At 43.8% G+C, this 21,503-nt stretch overlaps 1 protein-coding gene across 1 annotated transcript; it reads left to right on the top strand.

Moving 5' to 3' along the window:
* Positions 1-3,441: 3,441 nt before the first annotated feature.
* Positions 3,442-20,793, top strand: LOC103059923 (serine protease 53). The gene is made up of 10 exons (XM_088142593.1): positions 3,442-3,643; positions 8,916-8,942; positions 10,381-10,549; positions 11,224-11,504; positions 12,231-12,397; positions 13,302-13,518; positions 14,681-14,813; positions 15,251-15,510; positions 16,870-17,033; positions 19,068-20,793. The coding sequence occupies exons 1-10, from the start codon at positions 3,442-3,444 to the stop codon at positions 19,290-19,292; spliced, it is 1,845 nt and encodes a 614-aa protein (XP_087998719.1). The 3' UTR covers positions 19,293-20,793.
* The last annotated feature ends 710 nt before the right edge of the window (positions 20,794-21,503 follow it).

Here is a 21,503-nt window from a genome sequence, read left to right as displayed (position 1 = left end):
AGGTCAGTTCAACACCTGCTGACTTTGTGGACACATCTCTGTAGTTTCATGATACATTATAGAATTGGCTTGCTGTGACCTTTGTTTCTTACTACAGTCCTGCTATTTCTAGTGGTGCCCCACCCACGTGCTTGCCTCACCGTTCCACCTTACTGAGATCATCCAAGGTCAGCTAGGTAGTGCCAAAAAAATGGCTAATTTTTTGAAATCACATTGTGGTCCTTCAGTTCCTGGCCACCACATGTATGATGTTCTTCACGAGAAGGAACACCAGGAACAAAAGGATTCAGATTGCCAAAGGCAGAAGAGCAGCACTGAATCTGGGAATGTGGTGGTATTATTCAGGCCTTGGTTGTATAAATAGTTAACCATGGCATGTACAGTAATAGAAAAAGAAAGAGAAGTGGGAACAAGAACTCCTTAGTTAAGGTGATTGGGATCAAAGAAATGCCAAGCAAGGACAGAGTCGTGGGCGAAGACATCAGGAGCCATTCCAGAGCATCAGCCCCTTCAATCTCACTCAGGAGGGAGAAGCTAGGAAGAGGTCAAAGAAAAGCTCAGGCAACTTAGGATTCTGCTTTTTCGCCAGCTCCCCAGGGTTTTCAGCTCCTCCTTGGCTCCCAAGCTTTTCCAGCATGGTGCTGCTTGGAGCCAAGCACCTCATGGGGATGAGAGGCTGAAAGATACTGGGATCTGCTGGGAGGGTCATCACCTAACCATCTGGGAGTTGAAGTCCACTCATCTTAAAGTTGCTAAGGTTGAGAAACACTGCTCTAGAGGCTCAAGCCAAACCTGAAGTCTGTTATGTTAATTTTTTCTGCACAAATGGGAATTCTAACCATTGCTAAGTCTTCCATGAGGCCAATATGCCCTTCACCAAACCCCCAGAAAAAGAAGCCCCCCAAAAGGAGATTGCTGCAGAAAAAGGGGCCATCCGGTCTCTCTGGCAACCACAGTAGAAATGGACACAGAGGCCTGAAGCCTCACGGCTAGATAGAAAAGGCAAAACTGCAGCGGGACAATTGGAACGGACTGCAATGGGCCCCCTCTTCCTTCCTGATTCGTTTATTAAAGGTCTAGGCTAGCATTTCCAAAATTACTCTGCTTCATGAGATTAAAGAGCGAGAAGAAGACCACATGAAATAAGAAAAGAACACAGTCACCCCGAGGCAGCAGATTAAAAAAAAACAAACCCTTTCCTATATCACTCCCAACCTAAAGAGGCCTGCCAAACACCTTAACTGAAAGCCTGCAGAAAGGACCAGGTTTTTAGGGCTCGCTTGAAGGTGGGCAGGGTGGGAGTCATTTAAATCTCTGGGGGGATGCCAGTCCAGAGGGCAGGTGTTGTGACAGAGAAAGCCCACCTCCTGGGATCTACTAGATGACACTGACGGATCAACGGGATCTGCAGCAAGCCAACTCTGCCAGGAGTGCCCAGGATGGGCAAATCAGCACTTTCCTGCTGGATCTCTGGGATCCGGCCAGGCCATCTGAAGGAATCTGAGCAGGGAAAGCTAAGAGAAATGAATTAATTTCCCTAATTTCTAAGGGAAAGGAGCTGACAGGTGAGGCAACTTGAGGAGCAAAATATCATTGTAGAGCCACAGTAACAAGTTGCCTATGTGAATATTGATATTTTATTTGTATATTTATAAATATTGTAGCTGCCCCAGGGGGTCACCATGAGCAAGATGGCAGATGCAGCATCATGAGGCAGCCTCAAAGGGGCAGGGGCTTGCATTGTGATGCCGTGGCCACCATCTTGCCCATTTTGACCTCTTCCCATGGACACCACTGAGCAAATACTACAAAAACAGCTTAGATTTTCCCTAGCATTGATCTGGAATTCTTCCCCACTCAGGGAAGATGAGAAACCTGGAGCAGTACAACAGATCTGCTTTCTGGGGGAGCTGAACTTCAACTGCTGTGTGGCTGGGAATTATGGGCATTGAAAGCTTCATGGAGAGGCGTGGCTTGCTCCTATTTGTGTTGGCTTGAAAAAGGACTCCTGTGTGTGTAAGGCCAAAAGAGATAGAAGGAAGACAGCCTGGCAGAAAAGGTTGTCTGAATCCCTCATGCAAGCGAGAAGCCACGAACTGTCATAAATGACTTTTTCCACTCCTGCTAGGTCATCAGGACCATTGTTGTCCCTTTGGTTATCTCCATAAGAAGCGTTTTATAGGAAAGAAATGGTAACTAAGCAGAAATAGTTAACTTATGGCAATATACTTGGTATTCACAAAGGAGAAATTAAAATAAAATCAAGAGAGGATTTGATACCACAAAGACATTCATGGTACTGGTTTTCATATGTACAACCTGGAGAAAGGTTTAAAGTTGATAAAAAGACATATGGTTTTGAACAAAACAAAGCTGTTTTTGAAACTGAATTGTGTACTAATGATGAACATCTTGTTGCTAAAACGTATAAGCTTCTGTTGAGATTTGAAACAATTTGTTGAAGATGAACAAATTAGAGATTGTATGATAAAATGGGCTAAACATTTTGGATATAATATATAAATGGAACAATGGGAAAATATGTGGATGAAAGGGTTAAAATTTACACTGTGTTATAACTTGAAGAAGAATTTCTATAAAATGTTGTATAAATGGTGTTTGTCACCAGAAAGATTATCAAAAATGTACAAAGGGGTTTCAAACATAAGTTGGAAATGTAAACAACAAGAAGGGACTTTTTATCATCTTTGGTGGACATCTAATAAAGCTAAAAAATTTTGGACCCAAATTCACATATTAATTCAGAAGATTTTGAAGATTAATATACAGTCAAAACCAGAGACTTTCCTTTTGGGACTGATGGATAAACAGTTGGAAAAAGCTCACGGACCTTTGTTTTAAGACAACTGCAGCTAGACTTTTATAAGGTGGAAAGACTTGACATTACCTACAATGGAAGAATGGATGGTGAAGATCATGGAATTAGCTGAGATGGCAACATTGATAGCTTTGCTTAGAGAACTTTAGAACATTGACTAATTTTAATGCCAATTGGAAGCCCCTTTTGGATTTTTTGGAGGAGACAAAAAAATGAAATTATATGGATCTGATGAATAGTTAAGTTAATAGGTTATACAAAATATGTATGTTAAGATGTAGCTTTATAGTAAGACATTATATGATTTATCTGTATCTGGTGTATAAGAAGTCAGAAGTTATTCTTTTTGTAATTTTTTTTCTTTCCCTTTTCTTTACTTTCCATCATGTTCACATTCTTTTTCTGTCTCTAACTCTCTTGTTCTCTATTTTTTCCTTGATTATTGTTTGCTTTTACCTTTATGCTTTTTATAACTTGATAAAGTTCTTATTAAACAAACAAACAGACAAAAAAAGACCACTGTTGGCAATATTCTGCCAAAGCATATGAAGTCCGGGGGGGAGTTGAGGGGGGAAGATGACTAATTTAGCTTTGCCTTACACATGCCGAAAAATGCCACATTGTGCAAGACTGGAGAGGTGTGGTGGGGCGGAGCGACCCGGAGAGCCTTCTGCAACAGGCCTGGAATATATATAAACCTTGAGACCTGCAGAGAACAATCAGATGCAAGGAGACCATCGGCGAAGATGACGGGACAGATAAGATCTGCCAGCGTTGGGCTGATTCTGGTCTTTGTCCTTACGGGTGAGTTGCTAAGCTAGTGAGACCAGGGCTGTGAATGGGCTGTAGATGAGTAGATGGCTACCTTGTTTTATAATTGATTACATAGACGATTCAGGTGGTGGTTGAATAATCTACAGTTTGTTCATTAAAAAGGCAGTTGGGTGGTTAGATGGATTGTCTCCATCCTCAACCGACATTGCATTGTGGCAACAGGAAACAAAGCCAGATTTGCAAGCCAAACCCAGCTGCTTTGGCTAAAACAAATGTTTAGCTTCAATAAATTAACACAGTTCTGCCCTGTGCCACGTGATAGGCATGGTTGGATAATGGGTAGAAAGAAGAACCCTTAAGTAAAGATGTTTTTATGGTGGGTAAGAGATGGCAGAGGTTGGAGGGAGGTATAGCTAATGAACAGGCAGAAAGACAAATTGGCAGAAAAGCTGAGCGAGAATGCAAGCAATCGGTACTTGCCCAGAAAATACAAGAGGCTGGAACTTAAATCTGGAAAGTTGCTCAGTTTAATCTCATTTGATGCTGGCTACTTTTGATAAACACGTGGGTGCTCAACCTCAGAAAAGACCAGCTGGAGACACCATCTCCTCTTTGGGACAAACTGGAACAACCCATAACACAGTCTAATATAAATTAGATTCTGCAGTCTGGTATCTCTATTTGGAATAGGTTTAGCAGTGTCTGGAAGTGGTGCCAATGGAGGCATTTGGTTCAAAACCTCCACATCTCTCATTTTGAGAGGCAAAAGGGTGAAAGAATGGTGGTTAGGCAGGGCAGACAGTGTTTGCCATCCTGGCTTGCTCCAGGCTGATCTGCAGAAATTTTCCCCAGTGTGACAATGAGCATGACGATCCATTCCTCTCTGCAAACCTAGTGGCTCTTATTAGTCCTAGAAGCAGGAGAGAGAGATGAGAGAGAGAGAGAGATGATAGATAGATAGATAGATAGATAGATAGATAGATAGATAGATAGATAGATAGATAGATAGATTTTCACCTTGTACAGGGAAAGGACACTGTTTCACAAGAGATCAGGGGCAGTGATGGAGGAAACTGATTCACACATGAACCTGAACCAAAAGTTCAAGCAGAAGGATCACCGCTGGTGATGCTTATGCAACACAGGCTGCCTTTAAAAATAATCAGGGTTTTTGCACTTTCAATATCTACCCAGCAGACAGGAATTAAACAGATAATTTTTTTCCAAGCTAGAAAGCCCCGTTATGAGAAAAGCTGGTCTGAGGACACCTGAGAATTCTGGAGTTGAAGTTTAGCTGCTCTAGATAGCGGGGCAGTATTCAGACTGGATCTAGACTTGTCTCATCTCAGTTTCTCCCTGTAATCAGCCGGGCTTAAACTACTCATGACTAACTTTTCACAGGCATCTGTGGGCCTTAAATGTGGCTAGAACTGAATCCAGTTTGGCACTGGAGAGCGCAGATGTACTCCCAGTATAAAACTTCCTGTGGGTAATGTTTCCTCTGCTGGGGACTAACTGGATGTTGCAAACGGGAGAAGATATGTTATTCTTCTGCCTCTGTATGTGGTTCTTGATAAATCTGCATAGCTATCTTTATCTGTCTATATCTATCTATCTATCTATCTATCTATCTATCTATCTATCTATCTATCTATCTATCTATATCTATCATCTCTCTCTCTCTCTCCATCCATCCATCCAATGCAATTTCTTTGTGCAGAGATGTGATGCTGGGGAAATCTCCCCCTATTGAATTTTGGCCTGTTATCATTGCTATCATTCGTTGTCATAGGAGACGCCAAAGGAATCAGAAAAACCAGCCACCACCTTCTCCAGGGGAGCTGTCAGCCAATGTAAAGTGGTCCCCCAAAGTCACCTTAAAATGTTGTGGGGCTTCAGTTGTGCATTCACAGCCTCCATCTTGAACCCCCCCCCCGGTGGACCCCCAGCTTCCTGGGTGTGAGGTTGGCCATCTTCTCCCTGAAGCCCTTTCGTGGAAGGAGTCTGAAGAAGGGGGAAAGCTAAAGAACTTTAGTTGTGTGCACCGAGAAGGTCAAGGTTGGGAAAGGTTGTGGAGTTAGAAAGCTTCTCCCACAGCTGAGCAGAACAACCTGTTTTAAATGCCAGAACTCCAACCCCTAACCTGTGAAATGCTAGTTACAAAAAGCCAGTTTTGTTCGCCACCGTCATTCGTCATTCAGTGGGACCCAAGGAGGAATTCTTTTGAGAATTCAGACCTCAAGTTCAATATTTTATCTGATTTTTCCCATGATTGCGAAGTGTTTTTACGAGGAAGGGGTTGGCAATGAGCAATGGGCGTGCAGAGGGCCACAGCATCCATGGGGGGTGGGGAAGGGATCAAAACAGCAAGATGGCAGCTGCAGGCCCTGTTCACAAAAAAAGGGAGCAGGGCTTCGATCACATGGTTGCAGCAGCCATTTTGACTTTTTTGACCTCCCCCTTGCAGATTCACTGAGAGAGGGGCACCAATGGCGGGGTCTCCTGAACCAAGGCCAAGTTTGATGTGCTGGCACATTATCATGTTGTTCACTTGCGTGATAAGAAACAGGTTAGCTATTTTTCCAGGGGTTTTCCTTTCTTTCTCAACTCAGAGTAAACTTCCGTAAAGAACATCGGGCAAACAAAATATTGAAACAGGAGATTTATCCCACCTTTTGTGACCTTCCCACCCTTTCTGGCTCTTTTGTTCTCTTGTGTTGTACGTTAGTGCATACTGTATATCCATTTCCTGTGGTTGCTCAAACCTGAGTTTACAGTTTGGCTTGTTATTTAATTCCACCAACAATCAGTGAATGCCGCCATTGAAGAGGGTGTGGGGGATTGTGGGAAATTAAAGTGGCAATTTCTGGTCCTTCCCTTTCTGCTACTGCCAGGCAAACTAAAGGGAGGCAATTAAGAGGCCCCGGGGGTATACACAGGGAGGAGGTCCAAAAAGTCAAGATGGCGGCCTATGTACACATAAAAATCCCAGCGCTTTGATTACATAGTTGTGGCTGCCATCTTGACTTTTTGGAACCTCCCCCTACAGATACCCTGGAAGGACCACCAGAAAATACAGCATTTGGCCCACATTCCTTTCAATTTTGAACCGTAATTTAATTTTAAGGAGAACCTGGCCTATGAAATGAATAAGGGGAAGAGAAAAATCCTGAGAATTATATGCATCAATTTGGGTTCAGATTTTTTAGCAGCAGGAAGAATCATATTTTTAAAACATCTGGAAAATACTAATTAAATCTAGCCAAATATAGGCTAGCTTTAAGGAAAAGCTGTTTCCCTCAGGGTGTGGGTTGTTTTTTTTTTCAAACATTCAATATTCAAAAAGACCCCACAGGCGCATGCACCCCCCCCCCCAGAGCTAAGAACTGTCATCTGTACAACCAGCTCCGAATTGCACACCTGCTGATTTCACTCAGTGTGTAAATCGGACTGGATTCAAAGAACGGGGTCGTGAATAGTGAAACGCTGGGCCCTGCAGGGGCAACGTGTGCCAAGGCATTGCAGCTCGTTCAGGAGAAAAGAGCTATGCCCGTTTCTTCTTTCGGGGAGTAATCTTGCCTGGTGAAATCTTGCTTCAGGCAATGGCCTCCAGGTAGGTGCCCTGAGTCACTGTTTGCAAGAGTTGTGCATACTAGGAGTTTATCTTTGCTTGCACTACAGCTCTTAGTCAAGGCAGGTCAGAGTGTCGCATGTTGGGGGGGGGGAGATTTCTCCTTTGACAAACAAAGCCACACCGGCCTGCGTTTTTAGCGTTCCTGAAGCCCAGCTAAGGATCACCATGGGAGTGTCCGCTGGAGTGTGGTCAAGGAAGTCAAGACCTGCTTTGATTGCATCTTCGTGGCCACCATTTTGACTTCTTTGACCAGACTCTGCAGACGCTCCTGGGCCCAGTGCTGAGCGTTTGGCACTGGTTCCTTGGGCTTTCCCCCGTGTGGCAAAGGCAGAAAACAGGTATGGTGGTTCTGTGGAAGCTGACAGGCGTCTCCTAGGGCTCCCCACCTTTCTTCTTTGATGGATTTTGCCGGAACTGTTAGAGATGGGGGGGTTGCATTGTAATAGTTTGATGCTGCTTTCATCAGACTAACCAGTCTGACAGCAGGAATCCCAACCCTACCCTAGAAAAATATTTAAGAAGCGTTTCCCTGTCTGATGTCTTATGTTGGACTACAATTCCCAGAACTGAAATGGTGCATGTAATAACAGGTTGCGTGATTATTCCCCAGGGAATCAATCATATTGTCTTCTCTTCCATTCACATTTCTGATTTGGCTGCAACTTTTGGAGGCTTCACCCAAGGCCCTGGCTGAAATTTGGGCACCATTCCTCTGGATTTCAGCCTGCCTTGATGGCTCCTGATCATCAGCGCATGAACATCAAACTTCAGCATTGGCTGAGCAGACTTGATCTCATTATGGTAGACAATTGCAGGGAGAATAGATTTTTTGAGGCAGAGGTGAGCCTAGGGAAGCACAACAGAGAATGGCTGAACCTAAATTTGTCAACCTGGAGAGCAAAGTATTGCCCAGATGTGCTCTCGGCTCTTGTTTGTGGAACATCTGGTTGGTCACTATGATGCATATCATGGCATATCTATATCTATATTGATATAGATTTGACATGGACTCCCTGGCAGCCTCCCTTCCAAGTTCTGACCAGAGTTGATCCTACTTAATTTTCAACATAAACAAGATCAGTCAGGGGCTACCATCGACGGAGGCTCCTAACAGCAATTTGCAGGAATTGGCAGCTTATATTTTCCATAAGGGAATGATCAGTCTTACTACTTACTAACTGCTGCTGATCAGATGGAGTTGTTCATGAGAGTGCTTAAAAGAAGCCAATTCAAATATTTGTGGCCAAAATTTCTCATCATTACATTGTTTGGAAATGATGGAAAAATCCCTCAAGGAACCAATCAGGAAGCTGTTTGTTAACTGTTGCAAGCGGCTGGAAATTGCCTTTCCAAATGAGTAGCCCCTTTGAACTGAATCACACATGACTAATATGTCTGAAATCACACAACTGCAGAGATAATCCAGAACAAACTTGTCCATTTGGTCCCAAAGTTCTTCTCTATCAAATAAATTGACTTAGTCTTGAGATTCTCCAGCAAAGCACAGTGTGTTTGTGGGTGCACTCGTTGATACTTTATCCTAGATGGTTATAACTTTAAATGTTTATTTGGTAGGAAAGGCAATTTATACATGCATTTAATAAACAGTTCAGATACTGGATCTTTTGGAAGGGATTTTAAAATTCTCAACCATGTTTTTTTCACCAGGCCTCCATAGAGGATCATCAGCTCCAGGTATGTACTATAAATGTGCCATATTTCTCTTTTATTTCACAGCTCTTCCTAATTAAAGTTGAATAATAAAACCTAAAAGTTGTGCTGAAAATGCATTAGTGCAGGACCCTTCTATCCTAGGTTTGAAAGATAGCTGCAAACAATATTTCAGTGGGCCTCACATGTTGGGTTGAAATCAGAAAGTATTTCCAAATTGGTCTTGCATCATTTTGATGTGATCAGGGCTATTTCATAAACAAAGCATGAACCCAGAACTCAGATACTGGCTCTGAAGCTGTAAATGTCACCAGTCAGTAAGAGAAGGAGAACAAGAGGATACCGCAATGAGTCCCATTGTGGCTAACTGATTATGGCTTCAATAATTTTAAAGAGGAAAATATAAGTAATTTTAATGTGTACTAGGGATTTTATATCCCCACTGTGGTAGCTAAACATCAGAAGGAGACTGCACAAAAGTTTAGGCCTTTTGATAAAATCTGATGGTCAGAAAAAGTGCTACCAGACTCCTGGTTATAAGTCAAGGCAAGTGTGTGACCTGCAGACTTGAATCAGTTTCAGGTACCTTGTGTACCTGGGATTACAATTTGGAGAGGGGCTGATTTTCCGAAAACTTCTGACTCCTTTGCATAAACAGTATTTTCAGAGAAGAAGGAATAACTGTCAAATCCAGAGAGTACTAGATGGCATAAAGAATTGAGATACAAAAAACTCTCTCTCAAAAAAAAAACTTCTCTGTCATCTGATAGCCATCTAGATTCATACAACTCAGATCTGCTAGCCCTGATCAAATCAGCTTTGGGCTCACTGTGGTAGCTTTTCACAAGCAGGCGTCTTCCATATCCGGGGCGGTCATTCTGTTAGGAATTGGGGTTCCATTATATCTGAAGGGGCACCTGGTTGGGAAAGATTGCCCTTGGGACTTGCTGAGGGACTTCTGAATACACATCTCTATATTTCAGTGTTTCTCAACCTTGGCCACTTGAAGATGTGTGGACTTCAACTCCCAGAATTCCCCAGCCAGCATGGCTGGCTGGGGAATTCTGGGAATTGAAGTCCACACATCTTTAAGTGGCCAAGGTTGAGAAACACTGCTATATTTGCATCATAAGCCTATCATATAGTTGTTTCTACTCTGGTGAGAGCCAGTGGGGTACAGTGGTTAAAGGCACCAGGCTAGAAACCAGGAGACCATGAGTTCTAGTCCCACCTTAGGCACAAAGCCAGCTGGGTGACCCTGAGCCAGTCTCCCTCTGCCAGTCCTAGGAAGTGGGCAAGGGCAAACCTCTTCCAAAAATCTTGCCAAGCAAACCGCAGGGACTTGTCCCAGCAGTTGCCAGGAGCCAACACTGACTCAAAGGCTCAAAATAAACCCACAAACCCACAACAAAAAACCCCCCTCTCTATAAGATGCCTTCTCCTCTTTCTGTTCCCCATCCAGCCTTAGCATGTGGACGTCAACGGCCTATTATACGGATAGCGGGTGGCGTGAATGCCCAGCGTGGCGAGTGGCCGTGGCAAGTCAGTCTCCAATATCGTGACCACCATTTCTGCGGAGGAAGCCTCATTAGTGATCAATGGGTTATCACTGCTGCCCACTGCTTTTATGAGTGAGTGAAGATTGATACCCCCCTCCTTGGTGCCCCTGAAATGCCTCTTAGCCTGATGAGGTTCCTTTGGCCAGACATCTCCTGGTGCATCTCCTGAATGTCTCATTGGTGGCTCAGCCTACTTCCACCACCATCTCCCCACTGAAGACTGTTTTGATTTTGCCAGGCATAGGTGGCTGTTGAACACCAAACCAAATTGTTGGGTGGCTAGTCCTCCAGAGAGACAGACAGATGTACAATTCTACCTGGAGATACCAGAGACCATTAGGTTTCCCTGAATGAAAAGAATATTTCTGCTATAGTACACTCCCATTTTGCCTTTGAAAGCCTTCAGCATCAAATCGAAAAAGAAAACTGGAATGCGGAGATGTCACTGAATCCAAGGGTTTTACAATCCACTGACTAATTGACAGAAGTATTACAGGACCGTTCCTTATATTTTTCCCCAAAGGATCATCTTCTTTGTATCAATTCATTGCAAAGGCAAGATTTTTACCTTAAGGCAGTCCTTCTTCAACCTGGGGCCTCACATTGGAGCCCCTTGTTCCATCTCCCCAGCCATGTATACTGGCTGTGAATGATGGGAGTTGTGGTCTAGTACACCAAAGGGGCACCAGATTGAGGAAGGTTGGAGGGAATTCCAGCTTCCTCATATGGGTGTTGTTTTATTCCAGGGTTGGGAAAGAAATCAACCTTGCTGAATGGAAAGTGGCGTTGGGAATTCTGAAGCTGACCGGGAAAAGGGCAACTGGAATAAAACAGAACATCTCCTTGGTCATCCCCCACAAAAACTACACCAACTACAGGGCTGGCCATGACATCGCCCTAGTGCGCCTGGCCAAGCCTGTGAGCTACACCAGGGACATCGCACCCATCTGCCTGCCCTTCGCTGACCACCGCTTCGCCTTCGGGACCCAGTGCTGGCTGAGCGGCTGGGGAGACATTGCCGCCAATGGTGAATACAAGGGGTTAGAGTGGGGAGGGGGACGTAGGGGCTCTTCAGATCTGGTTTCAGGAGTTTGTAAAGGACACCGATGAGATTTTTTTTAAAAAATCAAGGGTCTGGAGTTTCTTCTATATAACGAAAGCCTTTAGGGGGGCACTGGACACGTTAAGGGTGGATAAAACAATCACCGGCCAGTCATCCTGCTGGTTACATTCTTTCCCTCCCTCTGGGGGGAAAAGCCAGCATGCTGACAAGGAGGCCATTGCTACATGATTGACAGCTGGGATCCAGAGAGGGAGATAGGATGACAGGAGTGGCCATGGAGGCAGCTGCGTGAAGAACCAGGGGAAACTGGGGCTGAAGCCAAGCTGAAGTTAAGTGGAGGTGGAACAGGACAGTGGCTTGTCTGAGAGACTACCAGACCAGGGTTTCTCAACCTTGGCCTCTTGAAGATGGGTGGACTTCAACTCCCAGAAGTCCCCAGCCAGCATGCTGGCTGGGGACTTCTGGGAGTTGAAGTCCACCCGTGTTCAGGTGGCCAGGGTGGAGAAACACTGCACTAGTTGCATGAGACAAGAGAATGAGTGAGTGTGTACATGCAAGCATGCTCGTGGTTGTGCATGCATGCTTGAGTGTATATGGAATATGTGCATGCATATGTTTAAATGCAAAAAGTTGTACATGTTTAGGGCCACTGTTTTCCCAGGTTTAATTTCATTCCCTCTTGTCTTCCAGTCCATCTGCCAGACCCCATGGCCCTCCAAGAGATAACCCTGGACCTCTTGACCGTCGACACCTGTAACTGCATTTACAGCAATCTGCGGAATAGGCGCATTGTCAACCCTGCCTTGCCTGGCATGGTCTGTGCCATGACTCCTGACCGCAAGAGAGGGCCTTGTAAGGTGAGTCAAAGAAGGCTGTGTTTGACTGCCACTTCCTAACACTGTTGACCCTGCCTTGATGGAGAAGAATTGGTTGTTGTTTTTAAAGCAAGAGTGTAAATCAGATTTCTAGCCCTCATGGATGTAGATATGAGTTGGGAGTCAGCAGCAATGCCTGAGGAAATATTAGAATCCAGAGGCTAGAAAAGGTTTCAGGATGTTGCACAGTCCCACTCTAACCCCTCCATCTTTTTCTGGCTGGCACAGATGGAATACAAAGTGGTCGAGAAAAGGAATACAACAGCACAGCCTTATATATAACTCAGGATAATTAGGTCTAACCAATAAAATAAGGCTGGCTTATAAGTACGCATGTAGAAAACTGCAGCCCCTGATTTTGGTTGATGTGGCTTCCAAGACACTATTTTCTTGACGTAAAATGTGTCCATGCGTTCCCCTCTTCTGCTATCACTTTGGGCTCCCACGTCTCCAAATCGGAAATTCTTTGGGAATACAGGACAGGAGAGATGGATCTCAACTTTTGCAATATTAGGTTTATTTACAAATCTACCCAAGGGCCCTAAGTGGAAGGAAGCAGATTTTTCTACTAGGCAGCAGCGACTTTGCCCTATAACAGATTTCCCAGTCTCGCTAATCTGCTTTACCATCGATGAATTCACAATTCTCAGTCTTTTTCTCAGCTCCCGTCTCTAGTTTCTTTCCTGCATCTGCTCCATTCCTTAGCTTAACATGGTTGCCTATCAGAGGCTGGGGAAGGTTTATAATTTAGCAGCGTGAGGTGTCTCCTTGCCATTAGCTCCCACTGGTGGATCATGCAATGACAAAATCCGCTAGCCAAAGAAGAGACGGTGACAGACACCGCCGTGTGTGCAGAGAATGCAGAGACTCTCTCTTTCCACCCCAGGGGGACTCGGGTGGCCCGCTGGTTTGCCTGGAGAATGGTCGATGGTTCCAGGCTGGGATCATGAGTTTCTCCATGGGTTGTACGCAATTCTATGGACCCACCCTCTTGACTGATGTAAGAGCCTACGCCAACTGGATCCAGCATCATGTTGAAGGGGCCTCCTTTGCCAATCAGATTGAGCCCATACCCAACACCACTGACAGTTACATGTGCACAGGTAAGCTTCTTCACTTCTCATGGCTGTGAATATGGGTAGTTCTTGTTTAGTGACGGCCTCATTTAGTGACCATGCGCAGTTATGATGGTGATGAAAAAGTAACCAGTCCTCCCATTTACGACCTTTGCAGGTCTGTAAAGCAAAGGAAAGCAGAAGTAAGATCATAAGCACAGTGGTGGTTTCACTTAGTGACTGCTTCACTTAACAACTGAGTTATCAATCCCAATTGCAGTCACTAAATGAGGACTGCCTGTGCTTTCATTTACAACCCACCTGTCCAAAGCTTTACTTCAGGATTTTTGTTACCTTCCGTACTGCTCCCTCCTTGCCTTTGGATCAAGCTTTCAGTTCAACCTCTTCATTTTTAGAACAGGAAGGATCTTAATTTGAGCTAGGCATGGATGTCAAATAAGCTTCCAAATCTGTTTGCACTGCTGGTGCTCAAGCAAAACAGTTGCAAGCTTATTTTTGTAGTAAGTAACAGCAGTCAGCCGAAAACAGAATCAGTGATGCTTAGCTGCACATTAATCTATGCTCTAATCATTATTTAAGAGCCATTTAGTGCACCAGAGGGAAGAGGGATCTATGGCCCTCCCTACATTGAACTGCAATCCCCATCACCACTGACCATGCTGCCTGGGATGATGGGAATTGGAATACAATCACATTTAGAGAGCCCCAGGATCCCCATCTCAACATTCATTTCTTGTCTGGCATATCGTATTTTAAAGCTTGATGGGCATTTGCTCTCATCAGGAGCGGGTGACTTTTTTGTGGTGGGGATTACATGATTTACGACTTCATTTAGGCATCCAAAGGCCACATTCAGGGAGGAGGTGCACTAATTCCTTGGGTGTGGAGTCCGAACATTTTGGATATTTGGGGGCTTCAGGGAGCTAGAAAAACGTGTTTGCTCTCACAGTGACCCGATGGGCCTCTTTTGCTTCTATTTTATTGACCCCTTCAATGCACTGTGAAAATCTTTACTGTCACCATGCTGCCTAGTTAGGGGGTGTTTTGGGGGCTGTGCATGCAGCTCATGATCTGCACACCCCTGCAGTGTGGAACAGGTGGTGGTATGTGCTGTAATATATATGTACCTGTTGTCTTTGGGGACATAATATGAGGAGGCTCCCTCCGTATATTCGTGATTGATCTCCAGGCTGCGGGGTCCTGAAACAAGAGAACGGACTCTGGCCTTGGTACGTGAGCCTACGGCATCGAGGACAGCATGTCTGCGGAGGCACTTTGATTGCGGAAGACCGGATTCTGTCTGCTGCTCAGTGCTTCATTGGGTGAGTGGAAGATGGGGGGATGAGGCAGCCTCTGAATAGGCAAGACCCCACGTTGGTCAACCTCCACAGTCATGTCACTGACCTTGGATTACATCCAAGAACCTCTGGACAACTAATGCTGTCTTTTGGATGTTCTCCAGATCAGGCTAACCTGACCCATTCATTTCAGGGCATCTTAAACACAAATGAATCTGGCACCAAATTTAAGTCATGGTTCTGGGGGTGACTCTGGTGGAATCCCAACTCACAGAATTCTTGGCCTGGCTTGCAAAAATCAGGACATCTGGAAAACCTCCCTCTTAAGGCTATTAAGACTATTAAATCAAACCCTCAAAGCTGCAGTCCAAATGCATTATTCAAGCCAAGCCTAACTATACAGACTTCCTTTTCGTTTTTCTTTGGCATCATTCTTTTTCCTTCTGCATCATGTTTTCCAGGCGTCAGGAAACTGAGGGCTGGGAGGTATTTCTGGGAGAGCAGCTGTTAGGAGGGAATCAAACATGGCAAGAGAACAGAACTCTTGAAAGCATTGACCTACACAATGCCTACGTTGACAAGCTGGAAGGTTACGACATTGCAATAGCCAAGCTGGCGCGTCCTGTGGTGTTCAGCGACAGCATCCGGGCCATTTGTGCCCCATATGCTGCCCATCAGTTCCCTTTCGGCTCTACCTGCTGGACCCGTGGACGGAGAATTGGTATGTTGTGGATCAGCACGATGGGAAAGTGTGATGGATTTTCCACCTAGGACAGGCTTTAGCCTGACAGGAATGGCTTTTTAATAGAACTTGTGGCTCACCAACTTGAGCAGATACAAGATGTGGAGAGAAGAGAGGTGGGATGAACCACAACATTGCAGCTGGGATGACCAAGATTTGCCAACAGATCTGAGTTGCTACAAATCAGGGCTTTCAGTGGCCTGATTGGAAAGAAGAAATAGGAGCCAATTTGTGGATGCTAAATAATTGGGATCCTAGAAATATTTGCTGATAACTGCATGTACTCCATTGACTGACAAATAGATCCCAATGTTTCTGCCCACCTCTGTTCTAGGGTGGACTAGCTTTAGTTCAGCAAGGCTGGATCAGGGAATGGAGTAACCTGTGACTCATCAATTCCAGATCCAAACTTGTGTCAGGTATTGTTTTCACTAAGGGAGTTAAGCCTTTATTACTCTGGAGTTGCTTTGAAGGGGAACTAGGTTGAGTATCCTTTGGCAGGAAGAAAAACTTCTTCCACTCCTCCTCCTCTCCTCCTCCTCTCCTCCTCCTCTCCTCCTCCTCCTCCTCCTCCTCCTCCTCCTTGCTAGAACAAAAGTTTTCTCTCTCCACTTCTCTTGTTTCTAAAATAATAAGTGAGACAAGAGAGAAAGAGAACAGCATTCCAGGATGATACCCTTGGGCAGGAATCTTCCATTTCCATTCCCATAGTCTAAGGCAGCGTTTCTCAATCTTGGCAACTTTAACATGGGCATTCTGAATTCTGGGAGTTCTGGGAATCAGAATTCTGGGAGTTGAAGTCTAGCCATCTTCAAGTTGTCTAGGTTGAGAAACACTGGTCTAAGGAATGCAGTGGAGCCCAGTCTGTTCTGAGGCAATAGGAGTTATTAAGAGGAATACCTGATTTTCCTGAGAGCCATAGGCTTGGAAGCCCTCTGCGATAAAGGACAACGTGCAGCCTGTCAGAAGAAGAGTGTTTCGAGACCTCCTATATGGCCTTGCCTTACCAGAGAACAAATGCTCTGGAAAGCAAACAACTCCAGCTGTCAGAAGGGAATGAACTAAGTCACGAATTCGAGACACGTTGAATGCTCTCCCTTTCTCCTTCCTTCAGGGTCACTAGATAGCTTTATCTAGGATGAAAAATTCCCCCAACCCCTCAGTTATGATAATGCCCGCATTTCTTCTGAGCCTAGCATCGCTCACCGCTCAGACGCTGCCTACTGTTGAAGAAATCTGTGGTGCTTTGCAAGGGAAAGAGGGGAAGAGAAAGAGAAGGTGGATAAAGATTTTAGAATAACTCCCCCCACTCAACAATATTGTTCTCTCTTTATCCAGTTGACCAGGGGAAGCCAAGTCCTCTGCAAAGTGTGGAAGTAAAAATCCTTGGCCCAAAGAACTGTAACTGCCTCTACAACAGGTCCAGTGATCCTGGGAGTGAAATTTCCATCAAGTCTGAGATGATGTGTGCAACACCATATAAAAGTACCATGCGTTGTGAGGTAAGGAGTTACTACATTTCAGCTTACAGTCAATTATAAATGATACAAATGAAGGAATGGGTTATATCTCTCAAACTGAATTTGCCCAGGGTTTTTTCTGGCATATGACTTCATTCACTAGTAAGAGATTTAATGCACCAAAAAATTCTACTTTGGGTCTTTGCACATTTCCCAGCAGTGCCACTTTATGACAGATTTGGTAACACGCATATACATGGGTGCTGAACTCATCTTCCTGAAAACGAGAGTGAGTGGGGGCCCCCAGCCAAGCTGTTTCTTACCTTCAGAAGGGACTGCACCCCCATTTGGAAAAAAGAACTTTTTTTTTTGCTAGACATACAGTAGGTGGTTTTTTACTGTTTCCTCATTCTCCTGCATGGATTCCACTGAGTGGGGAACAGGTTGCACAAGAATCCAGACAATGTTTGTTTCAGTACAGCTTTCACAGCAGAATCCCTTGAATTCCAAATTCTCCTTCTGGGTGAAACCAGGTTTTCTCCCACTCAGGTGAATTCAGGAGTGCTCTGGTTTAGCCAGCGAGACAGCAGCTGCAATGTGTACTATAGAAAGACACCACCGTCACCACCAGAATAAAGTCTTCACCACGTGCTGTGGCTTAGAATCAATGGGGATGTGAGTGACTGACCATCCCCGCAAACAATTGTGAGCAATATAATACCAGAAGACTACATTTATGCAGACACATGGCTCTTTCTTTTTTGGAACTTGAGATATCTGTGTCCTCCCTGAAAAAATGTAGGAGCAAATATATTTGATTTGGACTTCTCATGTTTTTTATATTTGATTTAAATGTGCCCTGTTTTATGAGCTGTTTCAGAGATAAATGATTATCTCTGAATATATTATCTCTTCAATATAAATATATAATTTCTATTGAAAAGTAATGGTGCACTTAAACATTTGCGGAAACTTTTTTTATGCAGATTGAGCTGTTCGAGGGTAGACTGTTTCCTAACTCCAGGGAAATTACAATTCCTCACCACAGTAAAACAGGCATTGGACAGAAAGCACCCTAAACATTGAATAGTTAAATAATCCCTGAAGCGGCCTTTCCCCCACCCATCCCTTGCTATTATCAGGCCAAAAAAACAGAATTTTTTAGAGCGGTGGAGCTGTCCACCTTTGTTGTGGTGCTGAAACGCTCAATACATGATCATTCTAAGGCTGTGACCAGCTTCACGTTTGGAAGCACCCAATGTTTTCTGATATTTGGCAAGTATTCCTGCCTATCCTTTCTCTCACTCTCCTATTCACAACTCCAAACATCATCTGCTCATACAAATCCTTCTGATGAACAGAAACAACACCCTACAATCCAAAGTGGCAGTAAACTATCATAGTCAGTTTGTTTGGTTGATTCCCAGCTTTAATCTGACATAAAGTTCTCTTTGTTGACTGGAGATGAAACCCAGAAGTTCTGTGTCAGATCTTTCCCTCTTTCAAGCCAGTGGAATTCAGAATGCAACTTAGGACCTAGGAATACTCACCCATTTTGTCATATACAAAAGTCACTGATTTCCCTGCCAGAGCTGCTACTGTTCATAGTATCATTACTGGATGCTTTTTAAAGCAAAATAGCATCTAGCAGACCTTTTCTAGGCTTGTAAGCTAAGCAGGATTGGGCCTGGTTAGTATTTGGGTGGGAGACCACCAGAGAACACTAGGGCTATAAGCTAGAGTGGAAAGCTGAAAAAATATCACAGAATAAAGCCCCGGAAATGATCCCCTCTTATTTTATACAGACATAGAATTTTTCAACATTATAAGTGGAGCCTATGTTGGAGGCTAATAATCAACGACAATTGAATTATGATTTGCAACTGTTGACATTAAATGTTTTCTCCAATGAATGTCCAGATAGCCCAAATATGGTTGCTTATTTCTGCCTGCATTATTTCTGCTTCCTCATGATCCAATTTTGGAAATGTTGCACCTGGTTTTGGAAGCACTACAGCTTCCCATTTTGGTTCTTGTTGGCCTGAAAGGGTAATCTTTCTGTTCTTGAATCTCTAGGTAAGCATCGGAGACCCCTTGGTTTGCAACCACAAAGGGACATGGTTCTTGGCAGGCATTTCCAGTTTCGGAAATGGATGTGGAACTGTAATTCGTCCAGGGGTTTTCACATCAGTCAAGAACTATGATGAGTGGCTCATGCAGGCTGCCTGGTCTGCTTACTTCAATGTGCAAAAGCCTCCCCTCCCAAAGGTCACAGATGAAGAAACTTGCATGTCTTGGTAACTTCTTGTAACGTCCAGCAAACCCATGAATCTGCAGTTCCCTTGCAGTGAAGGATGTAATAGCAAATGTTTGCTCCATCTCACAATCTGTACATACCTCACTCTTGAAGCATTTTGCATGTAATCCAACAAACCATAGAAGGGTTCATATCCACAACAGCAAATTCTCTAGTCAGCGTTGCATTCTCTTAGACAGAGCTCCCTTGTCATGCAGTTACATTTCTCATCTCTTTTTTTTTTCTTAGTCTGTGGTTCTCCATTCCTGATCCTGAAATATCAGGATGGCAAATATGTATTTCCTTTTTTTTCCTCCTCAAAATACTCCTGGGACTAAACTGACCACAACTGACTTGCCCAGTTTTCATCACTCCTGAAAATCCACTTTCAAAGGCCATGGAGCTTGTGGGGCAAATGTGCCCTGCTCTTTAATGGCTTGGAATCTTCTTCTACCATTTTTTAAAAAATAGGCCATACCTATCTAGTGACCTGTGTACTAAATCTGAACTTTTTAGCATAAGTAGACAGACTCTTGACAATTTGTTACAGACAGCCCCAATGTTCGGTGTCACGTTCTATGCAATTTACATTCACTTTTTCCCCGTGACGAGCTATGTTTGATATTCTGGTAGATTCTCCAGCTAGCATGCTGGCTGGGGAATTCTGGGAGTTGAAGTCCACGCATCTTAAAGTTGATGAGGTTGAGAAACACTGCTTTAGTATCTCAGTAAAACCATTAGGACAGGTGGATTGAGAGACTGACCTATTTCACACAATGCATTGAACCATGATATGGCTTGTTTCCTTCAGCTTTGGGTATTTTGTAAAAACCACTGTGGTTTATGGCTTAACCTTTGGTACAATCTCTAATGGTGGTTTGTTGTATATGCCGTGGTTATATATAATCCTTAGATTTGTACCATATGTGAGCTCAGCTTACAGCATCCTTGGCATTTGGAGCGGAGTCAGGAATCCAAATTTCTTGCACTGTTTTCCTTTCTTTGAGTCTCAGCACTTCACTACAAATTAGTCTTAGTTCTGAAAGCAAGAGGTGGGTGAACTCTTGGCTTTCGCTTGTGATTTAAATACATCCAAGCTAATTTTGATCATTTTTTCCCCAGACGATAAAACTGACATGTTTTTGTAGGTGTATTTATTGTCAATGTTCCATTTAATGAAGTAAATTATTTAAACATCTCTAACTCTCTCCAGCCAGCATCTGATTATTTGTACACGCTAACATTGCTGATTATATAGGCTTTAATTGTTGGGAACCAACACTGTTTTTTAGATGCAAAAAACAATTTTTTATTTTAGAAAGCATTTGATGATTAACCTTTGTTATTTTAAAACGTCTCTCCCCCATCCTGGTTTATAATATGCTGTGCTCTTCTCTGTGTGTATATATATATTTATATTTGATAATGTGTATTTATTTTGTTTTTCTATTAAATTACTGTGAAAATTTGTTTGGAAACATGGGATATAAATACAATAAAAATAAGTAAGGAAGCATTTACCATTGCTTGTGCCACACTAACAATAACCCATAACACATATCCCCCCCCCCGCCCCCAAATAGATCAGAAAGACAACTATCTCAGCACAATTCCCCTATTTTTGGATCCTTCAAGATAAGCTTACAATTACAGAAGGCCTGCTATTACAACCAATTGTTCTTAGGGTATAAAAGGGAAGATTTTCATATCTATCATGTCAGTGGCATCACCATCTTAATTAACCACTTTGATGCAAAGTTCAGACTGCCAAAATTTGAAGAGATCTTGCTCTTATTCAGAAAAGCAAATTTGGGACACCTTTGAAAACAAGCACTGAAAAGGAATTGCTTGGATTAAAGCACTCCTTAAAGATGGCTGTTAAAGCAGCATTTTCAAGGAACTCTGGAAATTGTTGTGCTGTTGTCGCTGCCGAGCTTCGGAATCACCTCTATGCAACCATCTTGTTCAGGGGGTCCAGGGTGTGCGTGCGTGCGTGCGTGCAAGAAATGTTAAGATGGCCACAACCATGAGATCGAAGACCTGTCCTTTTTTACCTGCATAGTAAGAGGTGGGGAGTGGACTGCATGTTTGTGAAACCATCTTAATCTTCTTGACCCTCTCTGTGGACACCCGTTCCTGTTCCTCTGAAGAAAAGGCCATCACAGTTGGTACAGACCACTTGGATATTCACAGTCCAACACAGGCTTTTGGGTCCT

This window comes from Python bivittatus, unplaced genomic scaffold (assembly GCF_059951505.1).
Source record: "Python bivittatus isolate LINGU-HERP-01145 unplaced genomic scaffold, Pbiv_v1 ctg000440_np1212, whole genome shotgun sequence".
Taxonomy (NCBI): Eukaryota; Metazoa; Chordata; class Lepidosauria; order Squamata; family Pythonidae; genus Python; species Python bivittatus.
Note: the sequence above shows the minus strand (reverse complement) of the source record. Positions and strands in the feature narration are given on the sequence as shown.